The 19,428-nt window shown below is 33.8% G+C and overlaps 3 protein-coding genes across 3 annotated transcripts; 1 reads left to right on the top strand and 2 right to left on the bottom strand.

The window, feature by feature from the left end:
• Positions 1-588: 588 nt before the first annotated feature.
• LOC125853564 (uncharacterized) lies at positions 589-1,993 on the bottom strand. Its single transcript, XM_049533283.1, has 2 exons — positions 1,666-1,993; positions 589-1,178 (listed from the first exon to the last, which is right to left on the bottom strand). The coding sequence occupies exons 1-2, from the start codon at positions 1,991-1,993 to the stop codon at positions 589-591; spliced, it is 918 nt and encodes a 305-aa protein (XP_049389240.1).
• A 6,836-nt stretch (positions 1,994-8,829) lies between these two features.
• LOC125842743 (uncharacterized) lies at positions 8,830-10,745 on the top strand. Its single transcript, XM_049522064.1, has 3 exons — positions 8,830-9,015; positions 9,321-9,550; positions 10,100-10,745. The coding sequence occupies exons 1-3, from the start codon at positions 8,869-8,871 to the stop codon at positions 10,500-10,502; spliced, it is 780 nt and encodes a 259-aa protein (XP_049378021.1). The 5' UTR covers positions 8,830-8,868; the 3' UTR covers positions 10,503-10,745.
• A 1,038-nt stretch (positions 10,746-11,783) lies between these two features.
• Positions 11,784-16,722, bottom strand: LOC125844648 (SNF2 domain-containing protein CLASSY 4-like). The gene is made up of 3 exons (XM_049523966.1): positions 15,885-16,722; positions 14,974-15,728; positions 11,784-13,598 (listed from the first exon to the last, which is right to left on the bottom strand). Exons 1-3 carry the CDS (start codon positions 16,720-16,722, stop codon positions 11,784-11,786), a joined length of 3,408 nt encoding a protein of 1,135 aa, XP_049379923.1.
• Between the last annotated feature and the right edge of the window lie 2,706 nt (positions 16,723-19,428).

Genomic DNA, 19,428 nt, shown 5'->3' with positions numbered 1-19,428 from the left:
TTGGCATGCCAGGCTATAGTAAAATTAGAATTATAATTCAATATTTAAGTTGTTTAAACAAACAAAATAGTTTAAGATATAGAAAAGACTCACTTTCATGACTTTGAAGCCATTTGCAGCTTGGAACACACTCATTCCCATGACTCTTAGTCTTTTCTCTGGAGATGTGTTTCTCCTGCCCCTACCTCTTTCTCTTTTAGTAGTACCAGCTACTGAAGATGATGCATGATAAGTAGGAGGAGCAGAAGAGGATGCAGGAAAATCAGTAGGTGCGGTAGGTATAAGAGATGCACTAGGTGCTACTGATGATGTTTTTTTTTTGTCTTCGTCTTCCTCTTTTTAGTGGAGGCTCACCTTCTGATGGTGCTGATGGAGTTTTCTATACATATAAGAGAAAAGGTAAGTCATAAATTAAGAAAAAGCAAAACAAGTTCAAATATTATCTTTGGTTTGCCTTTTTCCCTACCTGAACCTGTTGGTTTTGCCCTTACTGATGCAGTAGGTGATGGTGCACTATGTCTTGTTGATGACTCAACACCTTCTCTTTGAAGACACCCTCTCTTGTTATGGCCTCTAACATGGCATATACTAGGTCATTGCAAGTCCAGTCCTAGGAAGCTTCCCAGATTTCTTAGTTTCTTCAGCTTCTTTCCTTCTAGACTTAGGTGGCCTACCAAACATGTTTGTGATTTCTGATGGCTCAATGGTAGGGTTTGTAGAAACTGGCAACATTTTCATGTTTGTGAGTGGTTCAATAACATTCGCATAAGTCCTCAAGTAAGTTTTCTTACTGTAGCAGTTGTCTATATAGTCATAAAGAGAAAACTTCTTAAAGTATAATGCATTCACAGTATGTGGACATGGTATGCCCCTTAACTGCCACACCCTACAACTACAATTTCTCCTAGCAATATCCACTTTGTGCTGACGAAGCCCTTCTTTCACTTCAAATCCAGCAACTCCATTAAACCCAATGGTACAGTCCATAGACCTACTAATGTTCTCCTCTAAAACCTTCAGAGCCATTGGAGAGAAATTACACTTCCAAGTACTTGGGAACTCCCTTAATTTGGCTATTCTTGTCATCATCTTCACTCTTATTTCTTCAAGCATAGTAATGATGGTCTTGTGTCTAGCAGCCAAGATCAATGCATTAAAACACTCAGACATGTTGTTTTCTACAGAGCCACACTTCACTTCAGTATTGAAGTAAACTTTGCACCAATAATTAATGTTGTAGTACATTAAGTCATCCATCATTTTATCTGGACCTAACAACTTCATCTTCTCTATATTTTTCCTTAATTGAGACTCAAATGTACTCTTAGCTACCTTCCAAAATTGTTGTCTTCTTTGAAGACCCCTCCAATCCTTAGCCAGTTAGCTAATATGTGCCTAGCACACATTCTTTGTTCACACTTAGGTAATACATTTGTAATTGATGCATACATTATCTACAATAGATGATAATTAGGTCACAATTACATACATAAATTGCAAAATTACAAAATAAGTTCACATAGCTTCTGCATATCTGTAATCAAGGTGAGACCTTCACCATCTCCTAGTCCCAGATCATCCCTTATGCACTTGACAAACATGGTCCATGAGTTCTTATTCTCCTTTTCAACTACTTCCAAGCAAGTGGTAGCATCTAATTATTACCATCATTGGCCACAACAACTAACAGTTGGCCTTTACAAACACCTTTAAGGAAACAACCATCTAAGCCTATGCACTTCCTACAATGTATCCATGCCTTCCTTAAAGCATCAAAACAGATGTAAAAACTCTGAAATATCGTTTTGTCTTCTGCATCAGGTTCACCAACTTTTACAACACAATTGGTCCCTAGATTGGTCCTCAACACTTCATTCTTGTAGTCAAGTATTCTTCCAAATTCCACAACATGGTCAACCATTATATCTTTCAACATTTTAGCTCTTGCTCTTCTCACAGTGATCTTGCCAACATAAAGTTTAAACTTTTTCATAATCATATCCTGCAACTTGAAGTCTCTTATGTTTGGTTACTCAGTTGTTCTTTCTCTGAAGGCTTCAAATAAAAACTTTGCATTGCATAAGTAATTTCTAGTTGTCTTGTTGCAAGTATGCTTTGGATTGTAAGTTTTTATCATGAAATTATTTGTTGTCTTGTCAAGACATCCAAACAAAAGTCATGGACAACCATCTTTGCTTCTCACCTACTTCTCCACCTGAACCCTCCTTCTAACTGCATATTTAGTTACTGCTTGTCTAAATTCTTTCACATCCTTAAACACCATGTCCAACTGCCACACAACTTTCTTTGCAGTAGGATCATGAATAATTTTTTGAGTTGTTGTCCTCCTTTTTCTTGACAACTTTACCCTTCTTGCTCTACCAGATTCATGGTCATCATCATCACAACACTCATCTTCATCTAACTCAAAACTATCCTCATCAGAACTTCCAAAGTAAGGCTCATCACCTCCTAGCCTTCCTTCATGACTTACTTTACTTGTTCCAGTTTCATCAAAACCTAGATCTGGTCCAGCTTCACCTACTGGTACCTCTTCATTGTCAACTGGTACTTTTTCCCTTCTTTTCCTCCTTTGAAAAGTTCATTTTTCATCCCTCAACTCCCTGACCTCCTCATGTACATCACTATCATACTCTTCCTCATCATCATCTCCAACTAATTCAGCTTCAGACTCAACACTATCCTCAGTTGAATAATCAGAACCCTCTACTTCTTCTTCTGAGAAATCAGGTCCAGCAAGACCAACATCTATATCATCATCTCCTACAACATCTACAGTAGCACCATCTGCAGTTTTGAAAAGAGGTGTGGTAGTGAAAGGAGGTGAGGTTGAAAAAATAGCAAAAGGGTCCTCACTGTTTAAATAGTTTTCACCTAACCCAAAGTTTAAGTTTTCACTCTCACTAGGCCTTGTATTAAAAGTTGAATCCCCCATAATTGGCTCATCAACCAAATGCTTAACAAATACCTCCACTACATCCACATCTTCCAAGGAACACATCATGTCTAAAATATCTTTATCATTATCAACATCTATCAAAATGCCACTGGTATGAGCTTTAACACTAAAGGTGCAAGTTGTACTATATCCCAATTCTCTAATATAGTCTCTCAACTCAAAATATGATATTTTATCTACATCAACATCCAAAAATTCTGTAATTTTTTCACCATTATATATTGGTTCCCCTATACTTAAATCTAACACCCCACCATGGAACCACCTTAGAGTAATCAAAGTAAACACATACATCTCTTACCTGAAGGCAATAAAAAAATAAAATAGTACTTATAAACATAGTATCATTGTAGCAAATTGAACATAATACTAAGACGAACATAATACAACATAGTAGCATTAGCTTCTCTATGAACATAATACTAAGACGAACATAAATGCAACACTCCATGAACATAATACTAAGATGAACATAAATACAAAATTAGGCGACTTAGACGAGAAAGGGAAAAACCTAATTTCATGAAATTTGTGGTCTAATATGGTGTAAATGAATACCTAACACTATAATGGTAAGCCACACATAATATTTCACACAATGTTGCTCTTAATTTCACGAATCAACAGAAACCCTAAATCAGTTGATAAAGCACAAAATCGAAATAAGGGATAAAGAACTAACATTTTACTAAATCAGTTGATAAACTACGAAATCAAGTTGAAAATACGCAGAAAAAGCCTTCGATTATCACCAAAACGCATATGCAAATGGAGAAGGAGATGAAAATGAAACCCGTGAAAATACGCAGAAAGGAGATGATTTTTGTGTTTTTACATCTTTTGGAGGGAATGAAGAAAAAACAAGAGTTGGGAGTTGAATTGGGTAGGGGACCCGGCGCGTGCAATCACGTCGGACAATATATTTGATTTATGTGGACAAGGCAACACTTATGTGTGTAGTAAATAGAGAAATATGAAGTTCGGGGGGGTAATACGACACCCGTGAAGTTGGAGTGTGTAGTTGGAATTTTGGGTATAGGTTGGGGGGGCTTTAGACCATTTTCTCTTTTATCATCTATCAATTGGTGAGAATATAATTCACTAAAAAGTGTGCTCTCTCTAACAACTTATATCTTTAGATGTGATGGTCATACACTTCAACATGGTATCGGAGCAGGTAAACGTCCCGAGATCAAATCTCAATGTCAGCATATCAAAAAATAAATAATAAGATAAATAATTTTAAAACCCAAACGTTTCATAAATCTAGAAATACGAATATGCACAAATGAAACTACACCAAGACTTATTGACTCAGAACACAACACTGTTTCAACTATACAAGTGTTTGGAAATCAAAATAGACAAATTCTCAATCACCATCACAAGGTAGGGGAAAATTGATCTATTTCATACCTTATATTCTAAATTATTATGTGAGAACATAGAAACATTATAAATAATTACAAAAAAAATAAATAATAAGACCAGTGTTTTAAAAGGTGGAAGCGTGAGGGCGGAGCGTTTTACTTAGTATTGGGCGAGGCATAAGCCTTGAGACGTGGGGCATAAGCCCTATGGATCTTTAAATTTTTAATTTAAAATATAGTATAATAATATAATAACACAAAATTATTTTTTTAAAAATGCATCAATACTTTGAAAGAGAAGACACAAGTACCCCCTAGACTATGACGGAAATCCTAAAGACACACATTAACTAAACTAAGGTCCTATTACCCCCCCCCCCCCCAGAACTCATTTTTTTGTAATTTTGGACACCTTTTGGTTTATGTGGCACACCCCGTGACTCCACACAGTTGAGGCGCGTGGGAGATATTTGGATGCCACGTAAGCCAAAAAGGTGTACAAAATTACAAAAAAAAAAATGAGTTCAGGGGGGTAATAGGACCTTAGTTTAGTTAAGGTGTGTCTCTGAGATTTGGGTCATAGTCTAGGGAGGTACTTCTACCTTTTCCCTAATTACAAACATGATTAAGGAAACTCGGATCCGGCTCCTCTCCATTTTCCCCAAGTTCATGCTTGGATGTGAGACACATGGCATACGTAAGAATTAATGGCTAACATTTTATTGATTAAAATAAGATTCTAATTATAATTTAGATAATTAATATTTCATAAATATAGTAATGTCACAATCATACCTGGAGTATATATTATCTTGTCCATAAATATATTATAAAAGAAAATCTCTTTTTTTCTTTTCTTTTTTCTCTACGAGTATTTACGTTCTGTTTTTTTTTTTTAATTGGGTGTTAGATTGCAATTTTGATCTTTCTCTTCAAAATTGGTTATCACATAATTAATAGCTAAAATACTCGCAGAAAAAAAATATAAAAATAGAAAATATTTAACATATTTAGAACAAAAACAGATGATAATAGCAGGAAAAAAATTAGAAAAAGAGATTTTTTTTTATAATATATTTATGGAAAAGATAATATATACTCCAGGTATGATTGCGGCATTACTATTTTTATGAAATATTAATTATCTAAATTATAATTAAAATCTTATTATAATCAATCAAATCTTAGTCATTAATTTTTACCTATTTCATGTGCCTCACATCCAAGCAAGAACTTGGGGAAAATGGAGAGGAGCTGGAACCAGGAAACTCAATAGAAAATAAAACTTCTAACATGACTATACAAATATATATAATCTAATAACTTAACTTTCTATTAATAAAAGAAACATTATTCCTAAAAATATTTTTTTTATCATACTATACAATTTAACCCCATAAAAGAAAATAATTAATATACTTACTAGTATTATAATAAAAATATCATTCCATTATGAATAAAAATAAAAATTACTTTCAGATAGGTAAATAAAATATGATAATTTTGAGACATATGACAAAACCATGAAGACCAATGATAAGTGAAAAGTAAAATTTCACTATGTATTTTTACAAGAAATGTTACGTAATATATGATCACATTCAGAGTGTTACCAAATAGTAAAGATGTGATACTACAACTTGTTATTTGAGTTACTCTCAATCTTTGTATCTCTATAGATTAAAAAAGTATTAAGTATCATTCACTTATGCAAGAATTATGAGGGTCAACAATGTTAACTAAAGATTTTAACACATAATTTGTGGAAGATCTGTTAGACGATCCCCGAGCGTTGGGCGTTTGGCGAGCTTAGGGTGTACACACTACAGGAAAAGTGTGAATTACATGGGGATTTTCCTAGGGATTAGTATGAAAATCCGCATGAAACTTATTTTCCTGTAAATTTTCATACTGATCCCCAGAAAATCCCCATGTAATTCACCCTTTTCTTGTAGTGACAGTCAGGCGCTTACGGCGTAAGTCTTACAGAACTAAGCCCCACACTTGAGTCTCGGGGAGTTTTGATAGAGCTCCGCTCCAGGCGAGTCTCAACAGAGTTTTTTAAAATACTGAATAAGACAAATAATTTTAAAACCCAAACATTTCATAATTCTAGAAATACGAATATGCACAAATGAAACTACACCAAGACTTACTGATTCAGAACACAACACTGTTTCAAATATACAATTGTTTGGAAATTAGACAAATAAAATGATAGTAGAAGCTAGGCTTCGCTCCGAATGTGGGTGGCTCACTAAAGTTTTGAAGTATAAATGGCCTTGGACGAGTCAGAATCACCGTAGAACGTTAATCCCAGGATCTGCATCAACAAGGATGCAACAACAACGAATAGTATTAGCACAAAAACATGAGTATTCAATAGGCATTATAGGCCCCAGGAGCAAGGTTTAATAACTATATCATAAGAAAGAATGTTAAGATTGTAGCAATCGATAGTCAATAAGAAGCAACGCAAAGTAAAATAATCATATATGATGCAATGCAATGTCCAATGTTTCTACCGGTGTACAACTCTTTTTGTCAATCCAGGACAATACGAGTGTTTATTATAACATTCGAGAAATAATTGGAGGACTGTTGATTGATTGACCTAGAAAGTACAGAATAACTGGATGAGCGCTTATTCACCACCAGTTCTCCACAGAATACTCTATGAGGTGGGATCCGTGGGACTCATGAGGTCCATATATCTCATCTGAAATCTTAATATCATTTGTATTAAAACTATCGGGAACCATTTTCCATTGGATATAAATATTTTCTTTTAAATTATTGTTTTCATAGTACCAATCTTGTGATTCATGAGGAAAATGTGCACGCATAATCACATTAATAAAATAAGTTTCAAATGTAACAAGTACATAAGATTAATGTCTTATATACTTGAAGTAGATCTAACTATTGGTGAATATTATTGAAGTGGATCGAACATACCTCAAAATGAAAAATGATGCAATATATGGATCCACATCTCTGCAAAGTGCCAAAGAAAGAATAATGTGTTAAGCTATAGGCCCTTTTTAGGAGTTGAATAATCTGACAAACTGTTTCACCTTATTAAGCAAACTGTACGTGCACGAATTATATAGTTACTCATGACTTTTCAAATATACATATCTATATATACACCTCCATCCATTATAACATGAACCACAATTTCATATTGTTAATTAATAGGTCAAATCTCTTATCCAAAAATTAAAAAGACAAAGAAAAGATAGATCAATTTGATGAGTCCAATATGTGCGCTCACGTGTATATATATATAATTTCTCCCTATATATATATATACACGTGAGCGCACATATAAATTAACCAATAGGTATTTACTAATTCTAAATATTGAATTTATCTCGACCTTTGGGAGTTCTTCATCGGTCATATGTTGAATATCTTAATAGGGAATCTGCAATTCCAAGTGCTAGTGCACTAAGGACGATGTAAAATAAATGAGGATATTTAATATTTTATATTTTCTAAAGAGCCAACATTCAATCAAAGAAAATTAAGAATAGCTACGTGATGTAAAATAAATAAGGATATTAAATATTTTATGTTTTCTAAAGAGCCAACGTTCAATCAAAGAAAATTAAGAATGGCTACGTGATGTAAAATAAATGAGGATATTTAATATTTTATGTTTTCTAAAGAGCCAACATTCAAAGAAAATAAAAAATAGCTACGTGACCTGTGAACAGCTATCGTATAATTGGATTCCCTACCGTCTGTCTATCTCTTATCGAAAGTTTTTCCATATGCCCTATAAATTATAATCAGGCAATAGCCTTTTAAGGCTTCATATTCTTTATTTACAAGTTCACACGATGTTTGAAGATGCTAACATTTTATTCAATAAGTAGTACGTATATAAATTTAAACCATCCTCTCAATAGACAAATATTGTCCACCAAAAGAAACGTGGAGAAGACGTTAAGAGTTTCAAATGTTTTTTAATTCAACATTTTAATATTCATTATGACAAAGAACTTGATAAATTATTCCTTGAGTGCAAAAGTTGGTAAAGAAATAAAAATAAGATGCCTCCTCGTGCTATTTTTTTTTTTATACATGTATCTTGGTCGACAAATGATAAAAAGTAATTCAAAATTTTGCACTAGTACTTACCTAAAGTCCTTTATTGTATAATATAATGAATCGTTTTGAAAGAAAGCTTTTTTACACTAGCTAATATGTTTTTTCCCTTTCTTAGATCAAGAATAAAAGGTTAATCTTTTAGGGTATAGCTTTAACTAAGCTGAATAAAATTGGTATCACTTTTTTTGTATTTAGATTAAGCTTAAAAAGCTTTGAATAATAACAACCTTATGTGTGAAAACTTAAATAGAAAGAACAAGAACAAAAGAATATTTGGCCTTTAAGCAACCTTTGTTCCAAGTAATTCTAAAACTCTTATTCTCTTTATGGGTAATTGTGAAATTAAAGTTGTATATTTATTTTTTCTTCAATTCAAATTTGTTTTCCTATTGTTGCACAATGGCTGTGACTCATGCTGATCTTGAACCAAGTCGCCCTAGCACCAATTTAGGTAGCAAAATGGGTGCATTTCTTATGGTTTTGTCAATACTTCTTGGCCTCTTTTGCTTCATTCTCTCCCTCATTGCTGAGGCTACGCGTTCTCAGGTACGTTTTAATAAAGAATTTTTACGTTATTAGTGTATTTTAACGTGTTGTAGAGGGAAACTATTAGCTTAATGTTCCAAGTTAATAAAATCACGCATTTTTTGGACATGTTACATATAGTTATCTTTCAGATGAACTAATAGTTGTTAAAAATTTGTTTACATTATTGTCAATATGTAGAATTAAGTTAGACTATAGTTTTTCCTCAAAAATATATACAATTTTTTTTTGTTTAAATTTAACTTATATTCACTAACAGTTTAGAAGTGTGAATAAATGTTGACTTATGTGATTGAGGTTTGTAGGTGACAATGAGAGGTAAAGATGAATGCACATATAGTGGTAGTGGGAAGACACCTTTGTTGTGTGCTAGTGCTGCATTTTTTGTTCTGGCAATTGCTATGGTAATTGAGCACACTTACTTGTTGATTGTTGTGAGCAAAACAACTCCTCCTCATGTACTTTATTGGGATCCTCATTCCCCATCTGTCAAAACTCTTGTTTGGCAAGCTGGCTTCTTCTTTGTTTCTACCTGGTACGTATATGACACCTTTTCTTTTTTAGTAATTGTCATCGTCGATAAATAATCTTCCAAGAAAATGTATGGCATGTCTAATTTATTTAGACGTATAGTAAGGAGTCTTGTATGTTATTTGTATCATTTAAAAGTGTAAAAGTTAAAAGGGGATTAACTCTTTTCTTCCACGGGTACAAAAAAGTTGAAGGGTAGCCCCATACATCCATCCTCTCTTGGGCCTTGGCCCAAAGTAGGGGTGCGCAAATCTTTGGTTATAAATTGGTTTTGAATTCAATTTTGTATTCAAAACTAAGTAAATATTTATAAATATTTTGTATTCAATATGTATAAATATTTATAAACATTTAGTTAATATGTATAAATATTTTGTATTCAAACTCAATAAACTGTCTTGTTTAGAATGTAGAACACTAGAACCCATAAATCCAAAATTTCGGACGATCCGCCTCTATGGACTATAGTTTTGTTATGTTGTACATGGATATAGCTTATGCTTTACAAGAGTATTTAATTAATGCATGCATGCTGTGTTTCAATCTTAAACAGGGTTTCATTTGCTGTTGGGGAGATATTATTACTAATAGGGCTAAGTGTTGAGTCTGGACACCTAAGACACTGGGAAACACCAAGAGAAAGTTGTTTAGTACTTGGACAGGGGTTATTCTCTGCTGCTGGAATTTTTGGCCTATTGACAGTTTTCTTGGCTGCTGGTTTATACATCACAGCTCTCCGTGCACAACGACTCTTACTTCATCAAGAAAGCATTAGTCGTCAAATCCTGGAAACCTCTATGCTTTTTGCATCTCCGCCAAGATCTCCTCGATCAATCATTAGACCTGTACCTAATGAAAATCCCATTTCAAGAATAGATCAGAGTAATATTGAACATGATACTACTTCATTAGCACAGTACTTATCTGACTTTGACAAGTACTTGCACTTGGTTTGAAGGAAACCACAACAATGTGTAAATTGTAAATGCATATACTATGTGTGATCTTGAATGTGGTGGGCAGAAAATCTTGATTCCACTTCAATTCATCATATAGCTGAGGGAAAAAACATATAGCGCGTGTCTTTTCTGTTTTCTAACAAGATTGATATGTATATAATTTTTACCAATCTTTTTTTGGTTTATGGACATAACTGTTTCTAAGTGCAACTACTTCACATTCTTCATGTTGATACAAAAAAAAAAATCAGTTCTATGTAAGGGGGCTTTCACTTCCATAATATAAAACTTTTATACGATTACTCGTTGTAGGTGTTTCTTAATATCCTGAAAATAAGATATGATACCTGCTACAACACATTATGATTACTTGATAATGTGAAGATTATTTATACTATAATTCCAATTTTCCATCACAGAATTGACTCATTACTACTATCTTCAACTTGAAACATATATATATATTTATATATATATACCAAGAGGCTTGAGCCAAATACAACTGTGTTATGGATATGCTTCACAGATAAAGGAGCAAAAGACTTTTCACAGCTCCGGAACAAAAGAAAATGACAGGCAAAACCATAGTTTATACAGTTACAAGAACATCTTCTGGTTGATGAAAACTCGTATCTGCAACTATAATCAGCTTAACCAGGTGTGAATCTGCACATAAAAACTGTAGAACTGCATCAAAAAGCCTGAAACCAGAAGGAAAGGAATAAGTAAAAGATAAAACTGTAATTTAAAAAGAACTTCTTTCATGTCTAAAACGCAGCATTTTGTAATGTTTGTATTCAGTATAAACAACTCAATTGCAATGTAGTAGTATCAAATGAACATATAATAGTCATAATTTGGTTAAGAGTGTCTCCAGTTAATAATAGTAATACGAATTATAACTAGTTTGCTTATCGACAAAGGAAAGGCACTAGTTACTAATGAAGTTTTCTGGTGTCCTGGGATCATTCATTGGTAATATCATTAACAAGGAAACAATTACAGTAGTACTTGTGAATACATCATTTAGCATCTTCAGAAAAAATCTTACTGATTGTATGATAGTATACCTGTCATAAAGCGCACCTCACAGTAGGTTGGCATAAAAAATTATGTCATAACAGGTTTCATCAATTTGCAACCAAAAAAAAAGCTCCAAGTGATCTGACAAAAAAGAGATAAAGGTTTGAGCCATTTTTTCAAAAACAGACAGTTAAAAAAATACAGTAAACAAGTCTGGTTGCTTCATGTACCAGCAAACGAGAAGAAAGCATACCTTCATCGTGCAGGGAAGCATGTCGTAGGCACCACACGTGGTGCATGAGATAGTTTTTCAAATATATGACAAAGACTCTCATGCTGAACCATGGCTTCTAGTATGTTATCATCTGACAGAGAATATGAAGGATTCATCTGGCAAGTATTCACTTCATTCCTAGACAAAAGCACATCAGAATGATACTTTTTCCTCGTCTGCTGTTCGATCTTGTCAACTTCCCATTTTGATGTCACTGGACAGTAAACATGCACAACTCTAGTCTGACCATTCCTGTAAGCTCGACTGATGGCTTGCTGTTCTACTGAGGGATTCCAGAGAACGTCAAGCAAAACCACTCTTGAAGCCCCTACAAGACTTATCCCTTCTGAACATGCTTTTATTGATGCAAGAAGCACTTTTACATCACTCTTAGGGTCATTCAGAGAGTTTATTGATATCTGCCGCTGCTTTACATCAAGTTTACCATCTATATAGAGAATCTCTCGGCCTATAGTCCAGTTGAAGAGAGAATTGAGTTGCTCCTTGATCAGCTTTAGAGGATCAAGTAACTGGCTGAATATTATAACCCTCTCATTCAAGCCATCACAAAGTCTGATCAGTTCAACAGCAAATTTCATTTTTACTCCAGCATTTGGATCCAATCGACATCCTCTTTCTTTTAACTGGCTTTCTAAGTCAGAGAACTCACTCCTATTTGCCACTAATGAAGGGTGAACAGAGATCAGAGACACCGCATTTTGGTTGTAAAAGGAGCCTGGGTTCTCAGGAATTATCTTAAGCAGCTTCTTCTGCAAATCTGTGGGTTTCAAGTGTATCACAGTGTCCCTTATACCCGGAAGGCTTTCCTTCTTTACATTTTCACCACATCTATGAACTAGTGGTGCAATCATATCCCTAAGCTCTTCCAAGGCACGGACATTCTTGTCAATGCAACTGCTAAGAGACGTCCATTTATGCTCCAAATCTGCAGCAAATTTTGGACTAACTACAGAGAGGGTGTTGTACAGCTCTTTGATATTATTCTGGAAGGGAGTTCCAGACAAAAGTATACGCTTCTCTGTTTCAACCTTGTTCAAAGCTTGCCACATAAGACTTTGATCATTCCTAGCAGTGTGCCCTTCTTCAAGGACCAGAAGACCAGGTAATTTGAGAAGTATTTCTCTAATCTCTTTGGCGTAACCATCCCCATCTTCTCCCGTCAGAATCCTGAACAAGTCATAGCTAATTCCCAAGACACTCTTACTTTTAGCCCAGGATCTTAGCTTCACCATGCGTATAAGCTGTGGATCTCTTTTTCCAGCACGTGATAAACAGTGGAAGACACTAACAGTAGCTTCATCTTCCTCGAAAGAGAAACCTTTGCTGTTCAAGTTGTGGAAGGGAATGTCCACCTCCCATTTCTTGAACTCAGCTTCCCAGTTAAGAAGCAAATTGGATGGAGCTATGATCACAGGCCTACACTTTGGGAACTGCTTCAGAAATGCCTGAAGAAAGACTATGGTCAGACGGGTTTTTCCAGTGCCAGGTGGATGCGAGATTATGCATCCTCCCCTACTACCAGATAGAGGCTCCCTGAGATTTTCAAGGATTATGTCTCCAGCAATATTCTTCCACATAAACTCAAATCCTTCACGCTGATGAGGGTACATTGTTGTTTTGGCATTCATGGGGACTAAATCCCACACAGTTCCTTCCATATAAATAGCAGAATCATGAACTGCAGAAGAATCATAATATCTAAAGCCGCCAGCATCCAAGAGCGATGATGAATCTCCAAAATACTTTCTTCCATACCTCCCTCGGGTTCTGTCAGCCTGCAGATAACACAAGTCAAAGAATTTAAGAGTGAACAAAAGATAAATTGGAGAGCAGAGTTTATAAAATCAAATGTAAGGAATGAAAAGGAATATGTAACCAGGGGTATCAAGTATAAATACAACTGTATGAATAAGAAACTATGCCAGACATTAGTCTGGAATCAGCAAAAGGAGTACACGGATGGAATATTACTTTTAGAAGGCTACTGCATGATGGGGAGTTGGAAAGAGTTGTTGAATTTTTCAAGACCTTGGAATGATTCCAAGGGTTCAAAGACACTGAAGATTCACTTATATGGAAGCCCACTAGTAAAGGAACTTGTGCTGTAAACTCAGCTTATAACATTCTGATTAGGCACAGACAGTCAACTAATTAGTAGCCATGGAGATCCATTTGGAAGATGAAGGCTCCTTCTAAGGTGGTATGCTTTTCTTGGCTAATAATAGCAAGAAATGCTTGTCACACAGGATAAACTTCAAAGAAGTGGATTCCAACTGTGTTCTAGATGCTTTTTGTGTGGAGCTGCTGGGAAAATAATAGTTATCTATTCATTCATTGTCCTGTTACTGGACAATTATGGCAACTATTCTTGAACATGGTAGGAATCAGATGGTCAATGCCAGCAACAAGTGTTGATTTGCTGAAATGTTGGAACCAGAATGATGGGGAAGTTAGTCAGAAAAATTGGTGAAAACTTGTCCCTTCTTGCATATGGTGGACCATTTGGAAGGAGAGGAACTATAGAGTTTTTGAAGACGAATATAATTTTGTGGAGAAAATCAAGATGAATTGCATATTTTTGTTTTATTTTTGGTGTAAAGAAAGCTATGCTGAAGAGGCTGAATCTCTAGTTCATATGATAGGATCCTTATGAAGCAGTAGTCTAAGCTTGGTTGGGATTATGTATAGTCTTTTGCACTGTTATGGTGTAAAAAAAATTAAAAAAAGTATATATATAATCATTACCAGTTTCAAAAAAAAAAAGAAACCTCACACACTAATTTACGACTAATTCCATTTACTGCTATAAATCTTTAGCATGTCCATTTAATTGAAAGAGAAAAATTAGGATGTAACAAACTGTCAAAAGTTCCACATCCAAGAACTTATTAAAACTTTCTTAGGCATAGAACCAGTTGCATTGGCCCTATTCTTATCATGCACTATGTCAAGCACACTTCCGTTCTCAATTATCCTAACCGCTAAAAAGCATCTTGTAAATTGGCATGCACAAATAGAGCAAAAACTACTACTACATACAATCATTAAGATAAAAGATGGAATCTGTTAAAGTAATAACAATAGATCTTGTAAATTGTGTTCCTAATTGGAAAGGTACGTGCTTGACAGGAACAAAACTCGTATACTTACAAAAGAAGGGAAGATATACTTCATCTCCAAATGCACATGTGAACAAACTTTACAAATGAGTCCAATTTGTTCATCTAGAACAAGTTGGTGGTTCCCCATCTGACAGTCACTAACTTTTGATCCCTGCATTGGCAAAACAGATGAATTTGTGAAGCCAATACATGATTCTAATGTACACATGTCCATTTCGGCAAAAAGATCTTCAATTTCCTTTTGCCATTCTTGTTTCTCCAGGGGGAGAGGCTCCTCGTCTTCAAACCGGAATATTAAAGGAAGTGGTTCTTTGACAGGAACCTGTTGCTTCTCTTCAGGAGAAGTAATTTTATCATGATCACCGCCATTTATTATAGAATCAACAACAAACCTCAGAAATTCAGAATCTTTAAGAATCTTCTTCCGAATTTTTCTATCCTTTTGAACAACATCCTTTTGTTCCTTTTGAACAACAGCATTTTGCACCGACTCACCAGCCTCACAACCCTCTTCAGAGGACGAGGATTTAGACCCTTCGTCATCACTAAGAAGAACCGGTCTACTACAACTTCCATGGTTTAACAATTTCTTTTTGGACTTGGATAGTGAGCGTGGCCGAAGAAGATATGCTCGACCTCTGTGCTTTTGTACTAGCCTCCCATTTGACTCCTTATTTCCTTCTTCCTTGGATTTTTTCTTTGTAGAACAGCACAAATCATCATCTTCTGATTCCATTCTTCCATCATAGTCATTATCAAAACCACTTCTGATATAATCAGATCCTTTTCCTTTTTCATTGTTCTGTTCTGCAAGACAATTCAGATCAAGATCATCATCATCTTCTGATTCTTTACTTTCATCATAGTCATCACCAGAACCACTTCTGATATCATCAAATCCTTTTCCTTCTTCATTGTTTTGATTCTTTGTAGGAGTACTCAGATAATCTTTTTCTGATTCCTTTCCTCCATCATAGTCATCATCACAATCACTTCTTATATCATCTGATTGACTAGAACTTGATGTTGATGATTCATGCACCCGGTAATCCTTGTCTTCGGGCTGATCATTATCCTCATCACTTGAAGCTTCAGATTCTGACTCAGAAGAATCTGTTGTATCTGTAAACTCTTGTTGTGATTTTAAAGGATCAACAAAGTCCTCTGATTTCTCAAAATCAATGTGCTCCTCTGTTTTACGCCGCTCACTAGTCCTACACATGCTCGAGGTAGATGAAATAACATCATCTGCTTCATTCAATGTACCACTCCTTAACCCAACAGAGCCCACATTGGACCAAGATCCTGAACCTGATCCACTATTTACAATAGAGTCTGCAGCAACATCCCCAATAAAAACAACATCAGGATCACTCTCCTCCTTCTCCGAATCATCTTCATCATCATTGTCATCGTCATCAGAATCAGAATCTGATATTTCCTGGATGAAAGGCCTTTTCATGACGGACTCACAAGTTCCTGGACTGAACTTCTTTTTAGCACTGTCCACCTTCTTTTTTCCTTTTTCCAAACTTCTCACCATACTTGCATCACCTCCACCACAAGATGTGTTTTTTTCTTCCACCTTTATTCTTTTTTTCCTCCCACAACTCACATGATCATCCTCTCCAATATCCACACAACAAATAGTAGAAGAGTGACTAGTATTACCATTTTTATTCAACTTGTTCCTCTTCTCAATAAACTCGACACAATATTTTAAAAACTGTTGTCTAGTCCTCCTCCTTGGAACAGAGGACCCATCCCCTGAATCCATCTACTAAAGTCAAAAATAACAATTTTCACCTTTACATATTCTTCACAATCACAACAAAAGAATCACACAAATACTCACTCACCTGAATAAAGACCTTTGAATTCTTGAAACTGTAAAAACAGAGACTGATCAAAAGGACCCTTGCGTGACACAGGCGAAAAAGAGAGAGGGGGTGGGTGGGTGCGTGGTGTTTTTGGTTTTGGTAAGGAAGACAAAAGAGAGGGAATTTAATTTTTTTTCAATTTTTAAAAGCAGAGTTAAATACTGAAACGGGAACAAGAAAAAAGGGGATTGGCTTATGTTCTTTTGTTTACGTATTATTAAGGAGCATTTAATGTTTTTACAGCTGTAAAAAAAGAAAATTAACAATAAATATTGAATTATTAGTGGTAATAGAGTCTAATCATATTTGGTAGGTTACAGTTTTACAGAGTAGCTTAATCATTTTTTTTGGTAGGGTATAGACCATTGATCCGAAAAGAACTGGATTTGTTTACTACCTAGGGAAAGTAAATTTAGAGTTTGCTTGAAAAAATCATCTTTAAATCGGGATTGGGTGGAAGACGTAAGGGTGATTATGGATTTGGTTCACCGGTCATTTGATGGGTATATTTAGGGGTGTTCACGGGTCGATTTGAATCGGTTATTGATTAAAATTAAAATTAAATCAACTTAATCGGTTTTAAAATTATCAAAACCAAACCAAATATAATACTCCCTCCGTCCCTATTTACTTGTTCATATTTCCTTTTTTAGTTGTCCCTATTTAGTTGTCCATTTTGANCGATTTTAAAATTATCAAAATCAAACCAAATATAATATATATTTATCGGTTTTGTGGTTATCGATTTCGGTTTGGTTTGGTTCGGTTATTCGGTTATTAACCATAAACAAAAATAAAAGAAAAAATTCATTCAAAATATGAAAAAAGTGACAACAATCCATTCAAAACAAAAAAACAGTTAGAATAACTAAAATTATTGAACTTTCGATCACTGAATTTATGATGATTAAAGCTTTAAAATTCACTATATTGGCTTAGAAGAAAGAGACATTAACATTTTCAGTCCCACAAAGAATTGTCATAAACACTCTTATACATGAAATCAATAAAATAAATATTTTCACCTTGGGCATTTTTGCTTTCAATAAGGTAATTATAATGAAAACATATATAAGATCTTTAAAATTGTTTATAAAAATAATATATTAAGTATGTATATTAATAAAATATATGTATATAATTCATTAGTTTGGTTCGGTTATTTCTTCGGTTTTTTCGAATAAAATCATAATCAAATCAAATACTATCGGTTTTCAAAAATCTAATTAAACCAAACCAAACCAAACCCAAATAAAATCGGTTTTATGATTCGATTTTTCGGTTTGAATCGGTTTTTATTCAAACCGTGAACACCCCTAGGTATATTTGTTAAATAGATAATTAAATTAATAAAAATGTATTATTATTTTTTGTTCTCATTAGATGTCATGTTCTTTAAGAAAATTAAGTAAGTTTATTATTGTATTTTTATTTAATTTCTCTTAAAGTCAATAATCAATAAATGAATATAATTAATTTATTTTGATTAATTAATTTGACCAATAAACATGAATTAATTATTTAATTTTTCTATGTTAGTCAAATTCATACTTTCTAATATTGTGATATTCATCACAGAAATAGTAATTTTAAAAAGAAAAAGTCCATTGCTTCGTTCATGTGAAAAAAATATGAAATGTGATGGTGAGGAGAAAATAAATGGAGAAGTGGGAGTTGTAGGTGGTTTATAAAACTTTTTTTTTTTTGTTTTATTTATTTTTTTACTTAACACACATTCAAATAAAAGTATATAAGTAAATCAAATTTAAATTTGTCCGATATTTTCAGATTTATATTATGAAAATAATTTCTATTTTTAAATGTAATAATTGAGAACTTTAATTAGTAAGAATTTAATTTAATAATTATAATCATAATTATAATTAGTTTAGAATTTAAAAAATTCTGAAGGATTAGGATAGAAGTGGGAAGTTAATGTGTAGATAAGAATATTTCTTGTTTTTTCAATATGCAGTATAGTATAGTAGGAGAAGAGAGGGAGTTACTCGGATGGTAAACACCCCTCACTTCCAACCCAAAGGTTGCGAGTTCGAGTAATCAAGGGAGCAAAAAGGGGTGGGAGCTCCTAGGGAGGGTAAAAAAAAAGTATAGTAGGAGTAGATTATGTCTACTTTAATTTTTTTAATAAATAAATATTTTTTTGTGGTGGAGACACCTGATAATTTTTGTCTCACCTAGTATATATAAATAAATTTTATTATTATTATAATATATTTAATTGTTAATTTAAGATTAAAGTTTTTTATGTCAACTAAAATTTTTATATATCACTTAAATACTTAACAAATATATATATAAAGGAGGAACATAGAGAAGGTGATGTGGTACCTCTCTATGGCCTCCATTCATATTTATTTATTTTTCTCTTTTTCTTGACATTTTTTCTTATTTCTTTCAAAAAAAAATTCTTGCAAAATCATCTTTTTAACTTATACCTCTTTAATTATATAAATTTCATTCTTAAATTAGTATTAATAATATTCATAACTCTCAAACCTTTCATATTCATAACCTCTCAAGCCTTTCATATTCATAACCTTTAATTATTTAATGTAGAAGGTTATATTAACACTATAAAATCG

Source organism: Solanum stenotomum, chromosome 1, assembly GCF_019186545.1.
Source record: "Solanum stenotomum isolate F172 chromosome 1, ASM1918654v1, whole genome shotgun sequence".
In the NCBI taxonomy this organism is placed as follows: domain Eukaryota; kingdom Viridiplantae; phylum Streptophyta; class Magnoliopsida; order Solanales; family Solanaceae; genus Solanum; species Solanum stenotomum.
The sequence above is the reverse complement of the archived record's forward strand: the minus strand, read 5'-3'. Positions and strand labels throughout refer to the sequence as shown.